The sequence below is a fragment of the Macrobrachium rosenbergii genome, chromosome 40 (assembly GCF_040412425.1).
Source record: "Macrobrachium rosenbergii isolate ZJJX-2024 chromosome 40, ASM4041242v1, whole genome shotgun sequence".
NCBI lineage: Eukaryota > Metazoa > Arthropoda > Malacostraca > Decapoda > Palaemonidae > Macrobrachium > Macrobrachium rosenbergii.
In genome coordinates, this window is record NC_089780.1 from 22,855,166 (window position 1) to 22,881,034 (window position 25,869).

Genomic DNA, 25,869 nt, shown 5'->3' on the forward strand with positions numbered 1-25,869 from the left:
GTCTATTTCTATGTCATTTCCCTTGAGTGGTGATAAAGGTACAAAGAGTCCATGTCATTTCCCTTGAATGGTGATACAGGGCTAAAAGGTCTATCTCTATATTAATTCCTTTGAGTGGTGATATAGGCCTAAAAGGTCTATCTCTATATTATTTCCTTTGAGTGGTGGTATAGGACTAAAGGTCTATTTCTATATTACTTCCTTTGAGTAGTGATATGGGTCTAAAAGGTATATCTCTATATATCATTTCCCTTAAGTGGTGATATAGGTGAGGGCCTATCTCTAGGTTACGAGTATTTCCCTTGGTTGATATTTTTCCTGAATTATTATCCCGTGTCTGCAGAAAGTTGTCTGTCACGTAACTATTATACACTGTCTTCATAAGGGACAGTTTAATAGGTGGTTCTTGTAATTAGTGTCTAAAATTGCTTTAGTTTTAATACTTTTGCAGCAATTTTGTACCTAAAATATTAACAAGTTTCTGTAAAAATCTATTATAATAAAACGGACTTCGATCGCAAACAGAATAACCCAGGATTTCTATAATAACAGAAATACACAGAAAACAAGTAATAACTCTTACAAGGGAGAGAGAGAGAGAGAGAGAGAGAGAGAGAGAGAGAGAGAGAGAGAGAGAGAGAGAGAGAGAGAGAGAGAGAGAGATAGTCCAATCCACGATTTCCATACCAATAAACAGATATATAGAGAAAGATTAATAACTCTAAAAAGAGAGAGAGAGAGAGAGAGAGAGAGAGAGAGAGAGAGAGAGAGAGAGAGAGAGAGAGAGAGAGAGAAGCCTAATTCACGATTTCCATAACAATAAACAGAATTATACAAAGAGAGAGTAATATCTTACAAGAGAAGAGAGAGAGAGAGAGAGAGAGAGAGAGAGAGAGAGAGAGAGAGAGAGAGAGAGAGAGAGAGAGAGTAAAGCCGAATCGATCGCAACAGGGAATCATGAAGAACAGCTTGTTTGTGGAACCACATCGAACGAAACTTCTTCAGTAATGGGAGAATAGAACCCGTGGGCATATTTACATCAATGGAGTAAAGTATTCGTTCCATGAAACAAAAGACTGGCATTCTCTCTCTCATCCGGTCTTGGTGGCGAAAGTTAAGTGGGTGGCTCTTGTTGTAAGCTGGAGTGCATGTGGGCATGCACGCATGCACATACACGCATGCACACGCATGCACGTGTGAGCACTGTGCTGTGTGCTTGGCGTAGATTATGCATGAAGAATCATGATAGATAAGGGTGTGTATGTATGTGCATGTGTGTTTATTAAGTGTTTTTTTTTTATTGTAGCTAGTATATTCAGCATATATATAGTCATACACACACACACACACACATATATATATATATATATATATATATATATATATATATATATATATATATATATATATATATATATATATGTGTGTGTGTGTGTGTGTGTGTGTGTGTGTGTGTGTACATATATTTATATATAATATATACGTGTGCGTGTGTTTTTGTATGTATATAAACACGGGTTTCTCTTACATATGTTAAGACTCTAGGTATAAATCCGGTGAACAATAAGAAACACACAAACATACACACACACAAACACAGACAAAGCCACAAACACCTACACCAAAAAAATGAACACCTCAATGGACACAATGCTATTGTTTCTCTCTCTCTCTCTCTCTCTCTCTCTCTCTCTCTCTCTCTCTCTCTCTCTTCAAATGAAAACCCAGCGAGTGTTTTCCACATAATCGTGTTTATCTCGAGTGTTGAGTAAACACCCGCCCGTATGTAGGCGCTAAGCCCTGCATAAATATGCAAGTGGGCTTACTCCCACATAAATGCTTGTAGATATCCTCTTGAATTTGGGAAAGAAAGGCGAGAAGGAATCCTTAAGAGGATCAGAATGCATGTGGTTTTTGTGGGTGAGTGTGTGTTTCCCATAGAACTGTTTTTGGTTGTAATAATATTAATGATGATGATAATAATAATGATAATGATAATAATGAGTAAATGTGGCATCATTCTCCCATAGTTTTTCTTCAGCTGCATAAGGGGAACTTTTATCCATAAATAATAATAATAATAATAATAATAATAATAATAATAATAATAATAATAATAATAATAATAATAATAATAACGAAACAATTATTATAATAATAATAGATGTAACGACTGCTGACGACGATGGTGATGTCATAAATTTAACTTCTAGAAAGGATGAAGAGGGGGAAGGATGGGGGTGGGGAGATGGGGAGTGGTAAAAATATTCTTATTTATTTAAAGAAAACTATTATTATTATTATTATTATTATTATTATTATTATTATTATTATTATTATTATTATTATTATTATTATTATTGATATCTTCGACCATCTTATGTTCCTCTGTACACAGATAATTTGTTATTTCTTTCTACGGAAATGATTCATTCAAATGGGGAAAATATAAAATAATTTAACAACTATTTTTCTGCATAATTACGTACCACGTACAGAACTCGTCTTTCTTCTGTATTTGTTAGATGCTGTTGTAATGGCAATCTTACAACAGGTGGGTCATATGAAATATTTAGTCTTTGTTTAAGCAAATATCCAAATTTTAGCTTAAATATTATGATAAATGACTCTGAACAAATAGCCTATGGTAAGCCATTGACAATTACCGTAATCAACAGCGTTTGTACTGAACCAGCTCTTGCAAAACATAAACTACGTCATTAAATACAATTAAACCTCAAAATCTAGCGCCGACTTCGGCTAATTCGCCGACCCCGGGCCAATTTTTTAACGACTTCCAGAAGGAACCCCCAAAAATGCAGTCTATCACTTTCGCCTTTCCCAAAGAGATTTATAGACAGTCCCAGCATTTAAACTAGGGCCATTCAGAAAGTCAATGAGAGCGGAAATCGTGATATATGGAGCTATAAATCACCCTTAAGAATCGAGAGGCCATCGCGGGGGCGAAGAAGAAGAAGAAGAAGAAGAAGAAGAAGAAGAAGAAGAAGAAGAAGAAGAAGAAGAAGAAGAAGAAGAAGAAGAAGAAGAAGAAGAGGAGGAGGAGGAGGAGGAGGAGGAGGAGGAGGAGGAGGAGGAATAGAGAACTAAACATGGCGAAGTGATGAGATTGCGAATTATCTTTCTGAGGTCGTAGGCACTCAGCCGTTCTCTCTCTCTCTCTCTCTCTCTCTCTCTCTCTCTCTCTCTCTCTCAAGTACAACACGAAAAAAGTTGAAATCCATAATTTCACAGCATGAAGAAAATTATCTTTCCTAATTAATATATTGTCTCATGAGATGTCTTGTACTGCTGCTTATTATTCTCTCTCTCTCTCTCTCTCTCTCTCTCTCTCTCTCTCTCTCTCTCTCTCTCTCTCTCTCTCTCTCTCCAAATAAATATTATATATATATATATATATATATATATATATATATATATATATATATATATATATATATATATATATATATATATATATATATACTGTATATATATATATATATTACATATACATATATGCATGTATAAGTGTATTACTTTTTCGGTACCATTCAGAAAGACTTAACTATCCGATTCTAATTTATTATTAAAGGAAAACCCTAACAATCACGGTTGGTACTCACTTCAGTTGTTTCACCCCAGGTTTCAGCAATGATTCAATTCCTAGGTTAACAGATATGTAAGAAGAATTAGTTCTTTGATTCTACTAAGCAAAAACTTTGATTTATTTCTTTCTAAAAGCGTCTGTTTACAAAAGCATTGACTCAGTGTATAAAGGTCGTTGACCCCTATATAAAAGAAAGGATAAAATCTCTCTCTCTCTCTCTCTCTCTCTCTCTCTCTCTCTCTCTCTCTCTCTCTCTCTCTCTCTCTCTCTCAACATCTTTCCCAATCCTCGATATCTGTAATCTTTATTTTAAACAAATAGCATACTAATAAGTATGCTTAAGGGAAAAGGTGCTCTCTCTCTCTCTCTCTCTCTCTCTCTCTCTCTCTCTCTCTCTCTCTCTCTCTCTCTCTCTCTCTCTCTCAAACATATCGTATACTAATAAGTATTGTCAGGGGAAAAGCTGGTTCTCTCTCTATCTCTCTCTCCCCATCTCTCTCTCTATCTCTCTCTCTCTCTCTCTCTCTCACACACACACACACACACACGCACACCAGTTGCCTCACTAGACCCTAATTCGGATCCCACATTAATCATTATAACCTGGAAATGAATAACTGATTATCTCAGACGATCATCAATTTACAATGATTTCCTTGAAGCCAATATTTCCCAAACTATCGGGAGCCCCGTTTTAGAAATTTATGGAAAGCAGGTCGATAAACTCTGCGGATATGACCCATACAATTTCAGTATCTCTCCACGAGTCGACTGCATCGGGTCAACAGGCTTATGGATTTATGAAGTTGTCGGGAAGCTGTCTGATAATACATACACATACATACGCACGCACGCTCAAATAAATACACAATACACACACACATATATATAATACACATACATACATACATGCCTATATACATATATAATACTAAACATCTAAGGCAAAATTGCTGTCCTTTCACGTACAGTATTGAAACTTACCACTTAAAGAATGGAGTTACTATCTAAAAAGATAAGGACATCCCAATATATCTAACCCACATTCATGAATGTCCTGGACTTGACAGAACACGATACCAGTGGATTAGAAATATTTTCAGGTCTCCGAAGCGAGATAATGAGTCTGAAGAAAGATTACTTAAGTGTTGATACTTTCACGTTAGTTTCTTGAAAATTCAATTTCATGTTTTTTATCTTATCAAGAGTAGAGACAGAAACAGTAAGATATCACTAAATTCTTACAGTTTAAGGAGAATTTTTTCGTGTAAAATATGAAGTTTTTTAATCTTTGAAACTATGAGAAATGTCTAAAGATTTGAATCTGCATATTTATCATTTAATCGGAACCAAAGATCTATACACTAGGAATATGTCCTGAGGATAAATCTGATTATGGTCACCTGCAAACTTATTTCTTTTGAATTTTTTCCAGAAAGATTCAATAAACAAAGAAAATGTTGAAAGCTTCAAGAAATTAGACCATACTGACTTTACTGAACAACTTTACTGAAAACTAAATGATGGAATTCAATTTTCTAAAGTATTGACGTCAACTTTATGATAGCCTTTACTACCGAGATGTATGACGGTTTTAATATTGTTTAGCTTATAAACTATGTGCGCTGAAATCACGCCTAGAAAGTTTCATACTTAGTAATCAGAAGATAAATACTGTTTCCTAATGCTAGAGCCTGCCTTTCTCTTTGTGTAGCAGATTTACCGTTACAATATCCGTTTAATTATTCACCTCTCGTTTATCTATACATGAATAAATTTTTAGTTCTTAACACAGTTTATTAATGACTTCAATAGCTGGTAACATTATTCTTGAAGTTTAAACAAGGGCATCTTACGGATAAACAACAAAATCTCGAGCATTCTTTTGTAAGTCTCCAGTTTTTCTCTAAGTCTGGACGCCTGGCTAATTAATAACCTTTCGAGTTCCCCGTCTCGCCCACCTGATCACGAGAATACCGTAAAAAACCACGAGAAAAAAACTCTAAATTATGTTATTCATGACATTAACGCTCGACATTTACTGCCATTGATAACTCGTACGGCAGCGAAACCCCAATACCAGACAGGAGTCCAAGTGACGTCATAGCCTCTAGGAGCTTCTCATGGAATGCCAGACGCACGACTCATTCACGCAAGATATTGCAGTCTTTTTTTTTTTTATAAATTTCTGAATTTTTTTCAGTGGTACAAATCGTGGGTGTTTGAGTGGATTTTTGGGGTAACGAACTGGATTTTTTGAGGGTATTATGACTTGGGTAATGCTTTTGCGAAAAGAGGTTCCTGTACAGATAAGTTACAATGAGTTTGGAATGAGAGTTGTGTTGGGAAATTTATTGTTAAGGGAATATATTTTATAAATGCAATGGAGAGTATATTTGCCAACGCAAATATGAATTATTAAAAGATTAATTAATCCTCTCTAGATATAAAAACAGAGACATACATATATGTACACTATATGTATATATGTATATATATATATATATATGTATATATATATATATATATATATATATATAGTATATATATTATATATATTTATATATATAGTATATATATATATATATATATATATATATATATATATATATATATATATATATATATATATGAACAAAATCCTTTTCTTGATTTAAAATCAAACACACACATATATATACTGTATATATACATATATATACATATGTGTGTGTATGTATATGCATTTATATAATCGATTTCGGTTAACATACCTCTTAAAAAGAAACCTTCTTACTGTCACTTTTTAAAGACTATATAAACACGCACGGTCTTACCAGATGAGAAATGCTGACCCACAAGACAGTGAAAACTGCTGAATACTATAACCCCTCCGAATTACGAGAGAGAGAGAGAGAGAGAGAGAGAGAGAGAGAGAGAGAGAGAGAGAGAGAGAGAGAGAGAGAGAGAGAGAGAGAGAGGCTGCAGCAACAGATGGGTGGAGAAGAGAGGAGGCGATTTCGAGGAAAAGAGAGAGAGAGAGAGAGAGAGAGAGAGAGAGAGAGAGAGAGAGAGAGAGAGAGAGAGAGAGAGAGAATTCTCTATGGTGACCATTTTTAATGTATATGATTTTCATTACATTAAATTTTGACACATTTTTTAATGTCATAATGATTTTAATATACATTAAATTATGTTAAAACCACAGACAAATGCTCAGAAATCTATATATTTATATATATATGATAATATATATGTTAAAATATATAGACAAATGCCAAACATAGATACTATATTATATATATATATATATATATATATATATATATATATATATATATATATATATATATATATATACAAATATATATACATATGCATACTATATTAATATATATATATATATATATATATATATATATATATATATATATATATATATATAATCTATGTATGTGTGTGCATACAATTATAAAAGTTTATCAATATTAATAATTAGATTTTAACCCCCTTCATTTCTGCACTGACTGGGATTTTATAGCAACATTTTCGCTCCCAGAAAGCGTCCAGAAGTGCACAGGTAGAGGTGGGAGGAACAGTCAAAAATAACGTGCAATCGGACCGTGCTTGAAACCCACCTATATCTTTCGCACAGAGGGGTCAGTGACTCCAGAGAGAGACAGAGGGAGAGAGAGGTGACGAGGAGGGGTTAGAGAGGAGAGGAAGAGAGAGAGAGGGGGGTTGGGTATAGCATGAAGACCTGTGTGCATGGTCCCCCCCCCAAAAAAAAATCTCAGCTTCTGTTGCTTGCATTGGCAACCAGACAGGTGGGTTGAGCAATGGATTAATAAAAAGAGCAATAGGTCAAATAAAAGTTGAATATTCCTCTTGACCTAATGAATGACCTGTTCTTTCATAACAGAAAATGACCTGTAAAAGTTCAATAGGAATAATCGATATGTCGATTTGAGTCAAACAAAACGCAACTCGAATGTGATTCTTGACGAAGAGAGAGAGAGAGAGAGAGAGAGAGAGAGAGAGAGAGAGAGAGAGGACTCTCTCACTGCTGACCCTTGACATTTGACCCCATGGCGCGATCTTGACCCTGATAGCTGGGATATGTCTCTTCCTTTCTGCCTTACCTCTTCACTCTCTCTCCAACACACTCCATTTTCCCCAACACTTTCCTCCAACATCTCCCAATTTCACCAACACACTTTACCCTTTCTCTCTCCAACACCATCAACCTCTTCCTACAACATACTCCATTTTTCTCAACATTTTTCTCCACCATCTTCAACATCTAGCTTCTCCACCGATACACTAAGTCTTCCTCCAACACCAACTGCCTTTTCCTACGCCAATTACCCTCTCCAGTAATTTCCTTCCACTTCAATACCTCCCACCCTCGCCATCACATGCCCTATCCAACAGCCATCACGTTCTCCAACATCCCCTCCCGTTAAAATATGAAAATGGATATATTTTCAATATTTCTAATTTGTTTTGGATAACTAAAAACAGAAAATTGAAAATGTAAGATTCTGTTACTAACGTCAAAAAGAGCATTCTAATTTGAATGTCAAAATGTCGAGTGGACAGGTAACTGCTTAAGGGAATTTAAAAAACTGTTATAGTAATTATGTTACGAAATATATATATATAATATATATATATATATATATATATATATATATATATATATATATATATATATATATATATATATATATATATATATATATATATATATATATATATATATATTACATTCTTAAAACTACATAAATGATTAAGAGCTTTATATAATAAATAAATACTTGTTTATCAACACAATTCAAAGCGACTTATAGTTTCAGAATTGCTGTCAATGATAACATTAATAAGTGTACATAACATACCAATATAACAACATTTGTTCTTTCTCAGGAACGTTCACAGCTGTTCACAAAACAAAACAAAATAATATTGAAAAACAAAACAAATAAAATCACTGTCTGGTTTTGAACAAACGAACACAACGCTAGGAATAATCCCATTCCGAGATTCGCGTCTCATATTCCTGATATTCCTGTCGAGGTAAAATTTTTAAAATATCACTATGTCTACACTACGATTCCTTTCATTTTCCTTCGGGAATCACTTTCGTCATCCAATATGAAACCACTTATTTTATTTTCACAATTGTAAGATTTTTATTTCGAAACTGCACACTGGGTCAACGCACAGAATAAAATGAGCAGTCCAGGTTAAGCAGGGTCGTTTGAATGAAATTTCCACCCATATAAACTCCGAGAAACTTATATGTTTTTCTATAAATGGGCTGTTCAGGGTTTAAGGGTAATATACACAACTAGGGACCTAGAGTAACGCCGAGACTGTGCAAGAAGAAGAAGAGGAAGTAGAATGAGTCTAGGGAGCGGCGTCGCTGACGGCAGTTGCCGCTGTAGTGTTGCTCAAGATCGCGAGAGAGTGGGAGGGGCTGTCAGCATAGTTGCCAGGGGTCGCAACCTCTCTCTCTCTCTTTCTTTCTCTCTGTTTCTCTCTTTCTCTCTCTCTCTCTCTCTCTCTTTTTCCAAGTGTCCCAGTCTAGTCGTTTGTATGTGTGTGTGTGTATGCCCTAGTAGGTTAAGTCTATGGGTGGTGTGTGTGTGTGTGTGTGTATGTCCAGTCTAGTATGCTGCTGTGAGTGGTGTATGTCCCAGATTGGGCAACTCTGGCTACATGACTGTGTGTGTGTGTGTAAAAGAGAGAGAGAGAGAGAGAGAGAGAGAGAGAGAGAGAGAGAGAGAGAGAGAGAGAATGTGTACGTGTGTAATCACAGTACAGTTAAGTCTGCGCTTATGCAAGCTACAGTTTAGTAAACTCTTCTATCTGTTTGTTTGTATATTTGTATGACTGTGTTCCAAATGATAATTTCGAGTGTGTACATTCTCTCCCTCTCTCTCTCCAGCTTAATAGACTCTCCCATCTATTTGTATGCTCGTATGATTATGCGTTTCTGTATAGTAACTTTGAGTGTGGATCCTCTCTCTCTCTCTCTCTCTCTCTCTCTCTCTCTCTCTCTCTCTCTCTCTCTCTCTCTCAATCTGTCAATCTGTGTGTGTGTGTGTGTGTGTGTGTGTGTGTGTGTGTGTGTGTGTGTGTGTGTGTGTGTGGCCTATTCCTTGAAATGTCTAACGGCAGGTCTCGATTCCTTTCTCGGAACTCCGATAGATTGCTATTTGTTTTCACTGGCAGTTCCTACTATCAATGTTTTCTTCAGCCAACTATGATTTTGTTAATTTTTTTTTTTTTTTTTTTGTAATTTTACCTCTTCGCTCTCATTATCTATGCACCGTTTCAATCTATAAATTATTCCTCCTTTTAATCGTGATTTTTCTTTGTTCCGCTTCGTAAATTTTCTGATTGTTCCTGCCACGGGATAAAAATACGCAGGTTTAATGTTTTTATCCATTTTCTCCTCTTTATCTGATAATCAACTATAGATTATGTTTGTTTTTGTTTGTCCTTTAATTCCTAAGTCCTGCTCTTGCACATTTCTCCATTTTGATCTTATTTCCTTTATTTCTGCTCTTACCAAATGTTCTTCCACTGTTTTAATATTCACTTCATCTATTAAACGTTAATACTTTCTTAAGTTATTTCTTATTTCATGAGGGGAGTTTCTACATTATCATACCTCTGTCAAGTTAATCAATATGAATATGAATATAGCCTTTAGGCCAAAGGCTAAGCGCTGGGACCTTTAAGGTCATTCAGCGCTGAAACGGAAATTGACAGTAAGAAGTTTTGAAAGGTGTAACAGGAGGAAAACCTGGCAATTGCACTATGAATCACTTGTTAGGAGAGTGTGGAAAGTAAGCTGGAAGAAAGAGAATATGAACGGAGGTATAGTAAAAGGAAGAATAGGGTTGCAGTTAGGGGAAAGAAGGGACGCTGCAAAGAACCTTAAGTAATGACTACACTGCACCGCAGAAGGTGCACTGACAGCACTACCCCGCTACGGGGCCTATCACGTCAATACCCACTTTCTTTCATTTCTGACAACATTGCTATTCACACTCTATTCCCATAATTCCCTACTTTCCCCCGACTTGACTCTATCTAGCGAAAGGGGATCGAACCATAACTATTAACTCTTCAGTAGCTCTTTTTGGCTTTCTCGTCCCGTCTTCTACTAACATCTGAAGCTCCGCATCGATTTGTGAGAAATATGAATGAGTAAGAAATCTCTCTCTCTCTCTCTCTCTCTCTCTCTCTCTCTCTCTCTCTCTCTCTCTCTCTCTCTCTCTCTCTCTCTCTCTCTCTCGGGTTATAGAGTACATAGCCTTGGAAATCTACTTCCCATCGACCTTCACAATTTTGATCGGCAAACTCGACTGTGGGTCGAGTATTCCTATCAAAATCTGATACGTACAGTAGAATTTGTGACAGACTTAGGAATTCGCCATCAAGATTAAGGTATTTATTAGTTTAAAAGCGACGTGCATCGTTTATTAAAACGAAAATACAATAGCCTTTAGAATCTTTTTATTAAATAACTCCAAACTAGAGTTTAATGAGTTTAATATAATTTCACCCTCCTTCAGACTTCTAATAGTATGTCAACTCACAGCCTGGGGCAATTTCCTCATAAATGGTGAGTCACTTAACATTAATTTTGTAAATTCAGATTTTTACCCGGTTTCGGACACGGTTAAAGCGGAAGAGATGCCATTTAATACATTTTGACATAATTCGGACGGATGTTGAGCTTAAGAAAGAAAAAAAAAAAGCAAGCAATTTAACTGGGAATGCAATTAAAAGACTTTATATATATATATATATATATATATATATATATATATATATATATATATATATATATATATATATATATATATATATATATATATATATATATATATAATATAATATACATAATATATATATAGTATATGTTTATATACACACATACATAGATATCTACATATATAACATATATAAATATACAATACATATAGGTATATATGTTTATGTATATAATATATATAGATATATATCTATATAATATATATATAAAATATAAATATATAACTATACAGTAAATATAGGTATATATGTATATGTATATATAAAATATATAATTATAATTATATACATACATATATACAATTATATATATATATAACTGACTATAATCTAATTCTACTGGTTTTCTTTGAACATTTCAACTTGTATTAAGCCAATCGTGAAGTTTATTAACTATTGTTGCCATTGTTTATGTTTTAATCTATCTGCGTAATTAACTGTTCATCATTTCACATAGCCAATAGTGGTATTCCAAGCCATATCATTTCTTTTATCTACTGAGTTGGATAACTTGGTTGCCAGCCCCACCGGCCCCTAAATTAAAAACAAAACAGAAATCATACAAAATTCAGTTAATACTTCGTAAATCAAGGATGATCTACTGAATTAATTATTATTATTATTATTATTATTATTATTATTATTATTATTATTATTATTATTATTATTATTATTATTATTTTGGTCCATCGCAGTCATCCTATTTGACTGGGTGGTTTTTACAGTGTGGGGTTTCGGGTTGCATCCTGCCTCCTTAGGAGTCCATCACTTTTCTCACTGTGTGCGGTGTTTCTAGTAGTGCACTCTTCTGCATGAGTCCTAGAGGTACTTCGGCATCTAGTTTTTCCAGATTCCTTTTCAGGGATCTTGCCTAGTGTTCCTATGATTATGGGTACAATTTCCACTGGCATATCCCATATCCTTCTTATTTCGATTTTCAGGTCTTGATACTTTTCAATTTTTTCTCTTTCTTTCTCATCTACTCTGCCGTCCCATGGTATTGCCACATCAACGAATGATATTTTCTTCTTGATTTTGTCATTCAACGTCACGTCTGGTCTATTGGCACGTATCACCCTATCTGTTCTGATACCATAATCCCAGAGGATCTTTGCCTGATCGTTTTCTATCACTCCCTCAGGTTGGTGTTCACATTCGCTTGCTATGTGGTTTACTGCCTCGTCTTTCATATTGCACTTCCTGCATATGGGTGAAATGTTATTTCCGTCTATTGTTCTTTGAACATATCTGGTTCTTAGGGCCTGATCTTGTGCCGCTGTTAGCATTCCTTCTGTTTCCTTCTTGAGTTCTCCCCTCTGTAGCCATTGCCATGTTTCATCGCTGGCCAGTTCTTTTATCTGTCTCATGTACTGTCCGTGCATTGGTTTGTTGTGCCATTCCTCTGTTCTGCTTTTCATTCTCCTGTCTCTGGATATTTCTGGGTCTTCGTCTACTTTTATCAGTTCTTCTTCCCATACACTCCTTAGCCACTCGCCTTCACTGGTTTTCAGATATTGCCCCAGTGCTCTGCTCTCGATGTTGACGCAGTCCTCTATGCTTAGTAGCCCTCTCCCCACTTCCCTTCGTGTTATGTATAGTCTGTTTGTATTTGTTCTTGGGTGTAGTGCTTTGTGTATTGTCATGTTTCCTAGTTTCCTGGTCTATGCTGCGGAGTTCAGCCTTCGTCCACTCCACTACTCCTGCGCTGTGTCTGATTACTGGTACTGCCCACGTGTTTGTGGCTTTCGTCATGTTTCCGGCGTTGAGTTTTGACTTGAGTATCGCCTTAAGTCTTTGCATATATTCTTTCCTGATCGTGTCCTTCACCTCTTGGTGTTTCATATCCCCTCCTTCTATTATTCCCAGGTATTTGTATCCTGTCTCGTCTATGTGTTTGATGCTATTCCCGTCTGTTAGCTTTATCCCTTCAGTCCTTGTTACTTTGCCTTTTTGTATGTTGACCAAGGGGCATTTTTCTATTCCAAACTCCATCCTGATATCCCCAGACACAATCCTTACAGTCTGGGTTAGGGTATCTATTTCCTTGATGCTCTTACCATACAGCTTGATGTCGCCCATGAACATCAGATGTTAATTCTGTTGCCTCCTTTCTTGAGGTGGTACCCAGCATCCATTTTCTGCAGTACTTTTTTGTCATGGGAATCATGGCTACTACGAAGGGTATTATATTATTATTATTATTATTATTATTATTATTATTATTATTATTATTATTATTATTATTATTATTATTATTATTATTATAAATGAGTCAGTTGAAAATAAAGGAGTAAAGAATACAGAAATTATACAGAAGAGATATGATTAATAACCTATAAAAAACTAATTAATTGCTAAATGATAAACCTAAAAAAATAAATAAATATGTAAAGCATTTTTGCATTATTTCAACTACGTTGATATTATTTATCCTAATTGCTTTTTCTAATGACAAACGAAACTTTCTTCTTGTTCTGGTAATTCTCCTCCCTTTAGTCTTCCACATTCTCATCTTCCTCTTTCTGAGACGTGTTTGCTTTCTTATTTTTCTCCAAAATGGATTTTATGTTTTCTTTTGTTATTCTCGTTCTCTCTTTTTTTATTTATTCTGTTCCTTTTATTCCTCTACTTTCAGTTCTCTTACTTCTTCAAAGGTCTTCATAGTTTTTTTACTGTATTATTCGTTCTTCCTTGTTTTTTCTGTCTTTTATTCCTTCTTCCTTCTCTTTTATGTCTTTTATTCCTTCTTCCTTCATTTTTTCTGTCTCTCGTTATCCTTCCTCCATTTTTCTGTCTCTTATCGCTTCTCCTTCCTCCGCTTCTGCTTCCATTTCTTTTTTAAAAATGATTTCCCTTTTCCCAATAAACTTTTTTCTCCTTCATATTATTTGCAACGGCTCTCCTTTTTTTGTCTCTCTTGTCTCTTCTTCTTCTTTCTTCTTCTTCTTCTTCTTCTTCTTCTTCTTCTTCTTCTTCTTCTTCTTCTTCTTCTTCTTCTTCTTCTTCCCTACATTGTCTCAACACCCACATCTATTGTAGAGAACTGGTTGTGGGGGAGGGGAGAAGGAGAGTTAACACATATCTTTTGTAATGTCTGTGTCAGAAATGGGGAAGTGAGAAAAGTTGGAGGAGGGGGAAGAGAGGGAAGGTGGAGACTTGGGGGGGGGAAGGGGAGAGACATGAGGGGGGAAGGACAAAGAGTTGCCTTAGTAATGGACTGTTCTTGTTTCTTCTCCTCCATCCTTTCAGTGGGGAAATTATATGCTGAAGGCTGGGAATCCTTCCATCCTACTATCCTTCTGTATGGTTCAACTAACGAAGGACCTGAAAAACCTCTAATGAATATGGGGACGCATTGCGGAATCGGGAGTACCTCGTCGTTTTCAACATTTTTCCCAACTGAGTTTTCAGTTTATGTGCATTAGGTTTAAGAAATCAGAATTTATGGAATTCTTAACGCTCATTTTCAATTATATTTTTCAAAAATCAAAATTAAATTTATCCAAAAATCCCTAACATCCATTAGACAATGGTTCTTCATGTAAAATAATCTTAACATTATTAAATAAATATTTATTGTAGGACTATCAATATTGCTCGGCTGCATTGCAAAAGATTGTTATGAATGAAAGTTAATCATCAAAGAATTCCTTTGAATAATCTTATTTATATTTTCAAAATCTTCGTATCTATGATTTTTTTCTCACAAAATTTTAAAGGTCACCAATGACCAGCTGAGGCAAGGGACAGGTCAGTGCCTAGTGAATAAATATACCCAAGTGAGACCTGGGTGAGAAAGGTAATGGCTGCTGGCGTCTCAGGGGTTAAATGTATGTTTATGAGCAATTCTTTCTTCACTAATTTTCTTCCGGTAAAAGATCTCGTTCTCCATGAGGTACTAGCTAAGATTTAACTCTGTATTTTAATTATTCACCTTTTTCTCTCTCATTATCTTCTTGATCACCCTATCAATACTGTAAAATAACTTTAACCAATCTTCTTTTCTGTCCTGTAACTACCTTACGTATAATTCCTTCTTCCTTTCAATAAGCATCTAGTTTATCAATCTAATTCATTCTGTTTTCATCTCTTCTTCTTGAGCTCCTATACCTTCGAACCTTCTGCTGACTTAGTGACCCCACCTGTGACTTTTTCATAAACTCTACGACTTCACATTACCTTATTTTTTCATAAATCTTCCTCCACCTTCGACTTCTTTCCTCAATCTTATAACCTCTCTACCTTGAAGAGGCAGATTTGTCATTTCCTTCGTGATGAAGCTTCGTTCTGTTACTTTCCTTTTCCCTTTTCTTGTTTACCTCGGGCCTGGGCTAGAAAAGTGTATTAGATTGCCTAGATGACTTAATTTGGCTTTGAAAAATATGTTATAGATCGCAGATAAATTAACTCGGTTTTAATCATTAGGTTAACGTACACATTCTGAATCACCATTGCGTCTGTGATAACAAAGACTTTTATCCATGCGTTCTCTTCCTAGTGCATATTAGTCAAAATACTTCTTTAGAAGCTACTTATCTATATATATAATGAGAGAATGTTCAATAAAAGTGCACATTCATATAAAATACATCACAAATTGTATATACGTATATATATATACAAATATTTGTGTTTACATTATATGTCTGTCGGTAACAGCACTAAACATTCTGTTTTTATATATGTATACATATCGAATTCAGATATATTTTGTTGATCACCTTAAATTTTATCTCACCGCGAGAAGGACTGACAGACCAATGCTCAAGAAAGGAAGACAAAGAAATATACAAAGTAATAAACACGTTTCTTAGCCTACAACAACAACAACAGCAATAATAATAATAATAATAATAATAATAATAATAATAATAATAATAATAATAATAATAATAATAATAATAATAATAATAATAATAATAATAATAATAATAATAATAATAATAATAACACCATCCCAACCGCCGGGGTTGGGAAGGCCGAAGTTCGCCTGTGAAAGTCTACGGTGGCAGCGCACCCGGTTTCAAGTAATCCGTGCGTCATCATTCTCATCGATTTTAATTTCCGTTTTCCTTCTCCGAAAATAGAGGTCTTAGCTGGTGCGCTTGTGCTCAACCGTCATGAAGAAGAGCCGAGTGTTTGTCTGTCTGTCCTGTCGTGTTTTCGCTCGACAGTTACGGTTTATTCAGCGATCGTCGATTTTTTTTTATAAATGGAACGACAGTCGGGCTTGCATGCAATTTTAGTCGACGTAACTTGTCACTTGAATGCTCTTGCAGCGAAAGAATGAATGATTTGCAATGCTCTTGCAGTTATTGAGGGGAGAAGTAATTGTCTTAAGCCTTCCGCTAATAATAATAATAATAATAATAATAATGATAATAATAATAATAATAATAATAATAATAAATGAATATACATAAACTACTATTTGAAAGTGTAAGAAAGTATGTGCACTGCCCTGTGAAAAACTTTACATGAATTCTCTCTCTCTCTCTCTCTCTCTCTCTCTCTCTCTCTCTCTCTCTCTCTCTCTCTTCTTCATATATATATATATATATATATATATATATATATATATATATATATATATATATATATATATATATACTGAATATATATATTAGAGAGAGAGAGCGAGATTTCATGTAAAGTTTTTCACAAGGCAGTGCACGTATTTCTTACACTTTCAAATACTAGTTTCTGTATATTCATTTATTATTATTATTGTTATTATTATTCATCTGTATATGTATATATTATACATAATATATATATATATATATATATATATATATATATATATATATATATATATATATATATATATATATATATATATATATATATATATATATATATATATATATATATATATATATATAACGAAGATAAAATGACGCAATAGAAACTACATATCAAAACGTAACAAGCTAAAGCACATACTCCGATATGGCTCTAAAACGAACAGCATTAGATTACGGTTCTATTTAGAGTCTGTAGGTAACCTCCTTATTCGCGAGTAAATAGGTTTGATCGAGAGAGGAGTCGAGATAATGAATAAAACTGCTATAACTGTTACTGATAGATAATAGTTAGAACGACATCAAAAGTTCTTTACGTTTCCGAGTAGAACGTTTATGAAAAACTTATAAAAATTAAGGTTTTTTGGCATTATAGGTGAGAAATTGCAAAAAAAGCCTTGCAAGTTTCTAATGTAATGTAACAGGAGTTAAATTAAAGTTATATTTCCGTTTGGAAGTTTTATGAAAAATTACAAGTAAAAATTATATAAGATTTTTCGGGCATAAACTGTGAGATATTATAAAAAACCTTGAAAGTTTCTATAGCAATTAAAACGGTATTTATTCTGTATAGAATGCAAAATGAAAAGAGAAATATTAATTAAAAACATCCCATGAAAAATGACAACGAAATGACTCTGTATAAAAAAATATGACATTTTCATTTAACCTCTCTTCTATACCATTTTATATACTTTATATACTGTTAAAAGATGAAAACAAATTTCCACTGACTTTGGAAGGTGACATAACCAACACTTTTTAATAAATACTACTACTACTACTACTACTACTACTACTACTACTACTACTACTACAGTTCCTATTTCCTGTTAGTTAACAATCACCCTTATGCCAATACAACAGTCCTCCCCTCGTCACCATTACTGCACCGCTACTAATAATCTAATGCTTCTCCAAGTCACTTTATACGTCTAAGGACTAAATCCCCTCCTCCTCCTCCTCCTCCTCCTCCAAGTCACTTTATACGTCTAAGGACTAGACCCCCATCCTCCTCCTCCCCCTCCTCAGGTTCAGGTCGAACCGAGAGAAGAGCTCCATCGCAATAAACTTCGGAAGCGAACGGTCCCAATAAACAGGGGATACGCGTCATTGTAATAAACCTCGACAGCGAACGCTCCCAATAAACAGGATATCCCGTCATTAACAACAAGGTGGGTCCGCTCTCCTCAACGCACCAACCCCCCCCCTCAACCCCTCTTCCCGTGCCAAGTGCTGCCGGCTTAATTGCGCCGTTCGACAGGCGTCGAACGCGTCATTTTACGCGAGACAGGTAAAATGTGTGTCATTTTACAGGTGGAATTTGCCTTTTACGCGAGACAGAGCCGCCAGGTGAAATGAGGAAATGCAAAAAAAAAAAAAGACAGAAATAGACGGGACATCTTCCACTCGGAAATATCACCTTCGAGAGAGTAGGAATTCTTCTTCGCGATTTTGCTAATTGGGAATTTGGGACGATTCGTTCCTCCCCGGGAATGTTCGTCGAAGATGTCAGAATGAAATAAGTACGATTCATTGAGGATTAAATCTTTCTTTATATTTTAACGCGATCAGAAATTGAAATTGCCTATCTTGTTCTTCAAAAGTTTCTTGAGAAATATATGAAAATGAAGATAAATTGAACGTTTCCTATACATGTATCTAAAAAGGTTATATCAAATGCAATAATTCTAAATCAAAACTAGATACACTTTTCTAACTTAAATTCTGTAAGGAAACATAAACATTAATGAAAACGATTCAAAGGGCCTTGCCTAAAGAGACGTCCTAAATAAAACGCAAATGAAACTGAATTATTCTCACCGAGACATTTTAGTAAACACTTATATCAAAAGAAATATCTATTACCTCTTAAACCACTTACAGTATTATGTATTTTTTAAATTTCAAACCAAAACTGCATTTCTTTCTAAATACCTTCAATTTTTTTGGCAGGCAAAAAACAAAGCTACTGTTTTCAAAGAGACAAGTTGTTTTAACTTCTAATACTGGTTGGATTATACTGTCAAAATTGAAGACATTTCAAGGAGTATGGAAAAGATATATATATATATATATATATATATATATATATATATATATATATATATATATATATATATATATATATATATATATATATATATATACATATTTATATGTATATATATTATATAGTATATATTATATATATATATATTATATATATATATATATATATATATATATATATATAAATATATATACATATATATATCACTCAAGTCATGCAGTACTTACTAATTATATTCCTTAAATCTAGAACAGAAAGAAGATGATCCTTACTTCCCAACATACCTGAAAGAAAGAAAGAAAATTATATTAGAAATTTATTTTTCCAAAGCACATTCACAAAAACATTTTCGTAAGCTCAGATAAAATCAGGTTTTTTGTAATTTTTTTATGGATCCATTTAAATATTCACTTTCACGGCTATTCAAGTGATGCTAGACAGAGAGAGAGAGAGAGAGAGAGAGAGAGGGGGGGGTTTTCCTCCAACATTATGATAAAATCTACAGTTTCCATTGCATAACTTCTCATACTGTTCTTCCCTCAAGAATACCATAAAAATAAGGCTGGATGACAGTACTCTTCAAAAATAATCCATAAAAAAGGATTACTGGATTTACGTCATATCGTTAAATCTACAGAAATTAAATCAACAAGGTAAAATTATACGTAAAGAACAAGTCTGCAAAACAAGAGAGAAAATGATCATAGAAAACGGTAATAGAAGGTGATAACGATAGGGATGCCTCAAGTAAATCTGCCCAGGCTTTCGACTCTCATGGACAGGTGGTTGGTATTTCAGGCTTCTTAAGTTGGATATTTTCGAAAGCCCAGATGGCAGTAAGGCTGATATATCTCAGAAATATCCTATTAAATGATCTTACTGAGGTAAGAGTCTCTCTCTCTCTCTCTCTCTCTCTCTCTCTCTCTCTCTCTCTCTCTCTTTATTATTGTAAATATACTTTATTTATATATTTGTGTGTGTGAATGTTTGTGTCAATTTGCTGTTTGCGTGTTTACATTTGCGTACATATATACATCATATATACAAACGCACATACATAAATAGACTCAAAACACACACACACACACACACACACATATATATATATATATATATATATATATATATATATATATATATATATATATATATATATATATATATATAAATATATATAAATTTATCATATATACTATACATATATATATATATATATATATATATATATATATATATATATATATATATATATATATATATATATATATATATATTAACTTTATCACATACACAATTGTTCTATGCATTAGTAGAATTACTAACAGGACCTCATTCAAACTGGATGGTATCTATTGGAGTATTTATTCGGAAAAAGTTACAAGCTTTCTAGGACAAACAGTTCTCATTATCAAGTATCCGTACAATGACTGGACGCATAGTCCAGCTGTATTTATATCTGTGTACTGGGTACTTTAATCCTATAATTTCCTTCCTCCTCCTGTGTGACCCCCACTTCCTCGTGACCTTGGCCTTTCTCTGCCCACAATTTCATCTAGGTGTTCGTTTCCCGTGAGCCCTGTTGCGTTTTTCTTTTGTTTCCTTGCTACTGTGGAGTGTGCACTTCTTCTTGATATGCTGTCTTCAAAGCCTTTCCGGCGTTCCCTGCCATTTTCCCAACAATGTTTGGTAACTGCCGACGTCTGATTATAATGTCTTGCGTTCTGCATGTGTTGTTTGCTTTGCTCTTTGCAGGATTTGCCAGTTTCACCATAGTAATCTTCACAGTCTAGACACGCTGCCATATACAGTATACCCACCCCCTTATCTCTCCCCCACCTCTACCGACTTTTTGTTTCTAACTATTTTATTCCTGATGGTGTTTTTGTAGCTGCCTATCAATTTGAAATTATCTAACTTCCTGCTGATGGGTGTAATAGAGTTGTTGTCCGGGACTGCAATTATTTTCTTCACTACCCAATGTTTCCATAGAACAGACTGGGAAAATATGAGTTTTCTGTACGGGAACGCCAACAAAACGGCCAGACTGGTTGTAGAGAACGCCTTCATAACATGCGCTAATAACCCCATGGCAGGGAACACCGGAATGGCTTTGAAGACAGCATATCAAGAAGAAGTGCACACTCCACAGTAACAAGGAAACAAAAGAAAAACGCAAGAGGACGCACGGGAAACGAATACCTGGATGAAAAGCGGGCAGAGAAGGACCAAGGTCACGAGGGGGTGGGGGTCACCCAGGAGGAGAAAGGCAATTATAGTATTAAAGTACCCAGCACACAGATATAAATGCAGTTGGACTGTGCGTCCAGTCATTGTACGGATACTTGATAATGAGGACTGTGTGTCCTAGAAAGCTTGTAACTCTGAATAATTACTCCACTAGATACCATCCAGTTTGAATGAGGTCCTGTTAGTAATATATAGTATATATATATATATATATATATATATATATATATATATATATATATATATATATATATATATAGATAGATAGATATAGATAGATAGATAGATAGATATAGATATAGATATATATATACAGTATATATATATATATATATATATATATATATATATATATATATATATATATATATATATATATATATATATACATTTACATATATTCATATATACACTGTATATATACAACAGTATACTGTATATATTCATATATATATGTATATATATATATATATATAATATATATATATATATATATATATATATATATATAAATATATATATTATATAAAATATATATATATATATAATGTATATAGGTATGACCCTTTGTCAGGATAAAAACCGAGGTTTTGCTCATCGGAAAACAAGTGGTTACGGCTTAAGTTCCCTCATATTTAGCAATTAGGGAGAGAGTTTAAATTCTTTGCTGGCTAAACAGTAGAGTAATGCGCTCCCCGCCCACCCTGCACCCCGCATTGCAAAGTTCATACAAGGGATTTTATAAAAGTCAGAGAGAGAAGAGAGAGAGAGAGAGAGAGAGAATGGTGATAATGAAGATGATACGTTCTTTGTGTTGGTATCATGTTATTGAGGTTCTCATTCGTTTAATTTTTTTTTTTTTTTGTTAAAATTGGCAATCATAACAAAATCAACTTATTATTGTTGTTATTTATTAAAACACGCAACCGTAAAAAATCATTTTATTGTTATTTTTTAAACTGGAAAAGAAAATAAAATCAATTTATTTTTGTTGTTATTTATTAAAACAGGCAAACAAAATAAAGTTGTTTTTTATTTAAAGAGGCAATCAAAATAAAATCATTCTTCAGATCAGAGACGATTGCCAAATAGTGCGAAACTTCAAGTATACACTTACGGAATAGAAACATTATTATTATCATTATTATTATTATTACTATTATTATTATTCTACCAGAGGGTATCCCCCTCTCCCCCACAACAATAAAATACCAATACCCTCACGGGGCATTTGCCAGTCAAAACGGCCTCTAGTGACCGTCACTTGCCATCAGTAACTACGACCGGAAACATCTGAAATTCGTCGGTGCTTTGGGACCAACTTCCTACCGAGACACTGAAAATTGATTGACCATACAGACGGCAATATCGCTCCCTCGGTGACTCAGACATATATATTGAATTTCTGAGCGTATAAACGTAGTTTTACGTTTGTATAAAATGTTCATTCACACATATTACAAGAACTATCGTGGGTTTTCACGCATTCTTCAATAAATGTATATTTGCTTGCACTGAGTACAAAGTTAGCTTTGCCACAGTTTTCGGGGAAAACACATGATTGGGTCCAGAGTTGGGGGTGGTTGCTCTTTGCTGCCAGTATTCCAGGTGTCAGGTTTTGAATTTAGAGGTGTGTTTCTATGAATGTATGGGTACTTGCGCGTGTACGTAGAAAGCTAGCTCTCTCGTTGTATGTGCTTGTGTACATAGATGAAAAGTTCACTTACATTATACATGAATTGTTCATTGTGTCCACTTATGTAAGTGCGTTAAAGAGTTACTCCCACATTAAACGTCAACATATTCGGATGTACAGAATTAATCTTTGTATTCTTGCACTGTACATACATTTTAGCGTGCACAGAAAAGCACTCTCTGTGCCATTTTATGCGTATGTATGTGCGTTCATTAATTTCAAATATTACGCATAAAATTTACATAATTAGTAAACTTGCACTTTACATTACTGTGTGCATTTACAAAGACTATTCACTTATAACAAGTAACAGTGTGTACATAGAACACCGCTCACATATTAAGTATACACAGAAACCCCATTCACGCACTACGAAACATCCGTAGCCGGAAGTACATTGTGCAACTTATGTTCTTAAGTTGTCTTTTATCTAGCTATGAATAATCTAGGGAATAAAAAGATAATAGACGTAGAGGGGAGGATTATGAATGTGTACCTATCTCTCTATCTATCTGTCAGTTCCCCTGCCCGCCTTCATTCCGTTTTATTAACTAAAGCTTTTACCTGTTATTGTTAAAACTGTGATTTTCGTTTTCCATTTCCTTAATTATTATCTATCGATCGATCTATCTTTCTATTTTGCTGTCTATCTATTTAGCCTCATATCTGTCTATCTGTTTATCTATCTATCTATCTATATATTTATCTATCTATCTATCTGTCTATCTATCTATTTATCTATCGGTCTATCTATTTATCTATCTATCTATCTATCTATCTACCTTTTAGGTACATTCAAGGGACAAAACCTCCCATACATAAAAAAAAATGAAAAGAAAAGCCATGTGTGGGACTTCATTGGGGGAAGATTTTGGGAGGGGAAGAAGGAGAGAGAGAGAGAGAGGGGGAGGGGAGGAGTAAGGGGGAACAAATGGGAAGGGGAAATGATATCGACCGACATGTCGGGGTGGGGGGGGAGGGGAGGGGGCAGTAATGATTAAACCGAACTCCCGTTGTTATTCCGCGTTTCCTTCTGTCCTCTTACAACCTGACTTTTACAAAAGGGGTTGGTTTGTATGGGAATATACTACGAGTACAGCGTGGTATACATAGATACAGATATACATTACACATATCTGTATATATACGTGTATATACAGTATATATGAGAGAGTGAGAGGATATTTATACATAAATAATACATACATATATATGTATGTATATATATATATATACATACATATAAATTATATATATATATATATATATATATATATATATATATATATATATATATATATATAGATATAGAGAGAGAGAGAGAGAGAGAGAGAGAGAGAGAGAGAGAGAGAGAGAGAGAGAGAGAGAGAGAGAGAGAGCTAAACTCTAACAAAAGAGTATTATATGTATAGAGAGAGGAGAGATATTTATACATACATAATACATACATATATATTTAATATACATACATATAAATGATATATATATATATATATATATATATATATATATATATATATAATATATAGAGAGAGAGAGAGAGAGAGAGAGAGAGAGAGAGAGAGAGAGAGAGAGAGAGAGAGAAAGATTAAACACCAAATAACTCACTAACAACAAATTAACTTCATCCTGCCAAACTCTCTAACAAAAGTGTATTATATATCATAAATGCATCTACCCCACCCAGGGTTCGAACCTCTGCCTTGTGGAGTAAACACACGGGTGGCAGTAACATAACCCATAAGCATCATCAACAGAGAAAAGAACTGATTTGTCAAACGGTGCTATTTACGCACCATAATTTGCCAATTTTGAACGTGACATCTTTTATGATTTAGAATATTAAACCCCAAATAACTCATGAATATCAAATTGACCTCGTCTTTGGAATAATGGATAAGGTCACTGTGACCCATGCATCATCCATTTGGGCGTGAGTTATTCCGAAGGTGGGGTTAATTTGATATTAATGGGTTTGCTGTGCTTTAATGTCTGAAGATATTAAAATACCATGTGTGAAATAAACATGTTAATTTAAAAACATGTATACACACATTTTATATATATATATATATATATATATATATATATATATATATATATATATATATATATATACATATATATATATATATATATATATATATATATATATATATATATATATATATATATATATATATATATATATATATATATATAAGTAAAGCTATTACTGTACGAACTACCATGTAAGAATTTTCTATCCTTATTTAAAATTCCAATAATTCTGAAAATTGTACACACCAGAATAAGTCATAAGTCAAATTACTCTTCAAAAACATCCTTTCATTTCTAAGCATCTCATAGAAATATTACTCTAGAAATTAAAAAAAGTATTACAAATATTCAAAAGGCTAATTATGATTGCCCCAAGGGGCCAGGTTACCAACTCTCTAGAACAGGTGGCATTGTATTTGAAAAAAAAATACCCTCAAGATATTATTGTCAGTTGAAATGTCTTTTTTAATCTTATTCGCTGTCAGCTTCACAACTGACGTCAGTTTCTTCTTTCCACTGACGTCATTTTGGGGGGAGGGTGGACTTCAACGATGTCTATCTTCGTTGGCAGAATTCTAGGAATAGAATT

The 25,869-nt window shown here is 34.0% G+C and overlaps 1 protein-coding gene across 3 annotated transcripts in view; it reads right to left on the bottom strand.

Moving 5' to 3' along the window:
• RhoGAP100F (Rho GTPase activating protein at 100F) overlaps positions 1 to 25,869 on the bottom strand; it is a 331,548-nt gene that overhangs the window by 140,069 nt on the left and 165,610 nt on the right. Inside the window, exon 2 of one of the 3 annotated variants that reach the window (XM_067083323.1) lies at positions 19,570 to 19,581. The exons of the other annotated variants lie outside the window; for them this stretch is intronic. Within the exon in view, the coding sequence (XP_066939424.1) occupies positions 19,570 to 19,581 (12 nt within the window). The remainder of the gene's footprint in view (positions 1 to 19,569; positions 19,582 to 25,869) is intronic. 3 annotated transcript variants of the gene reach the window in all.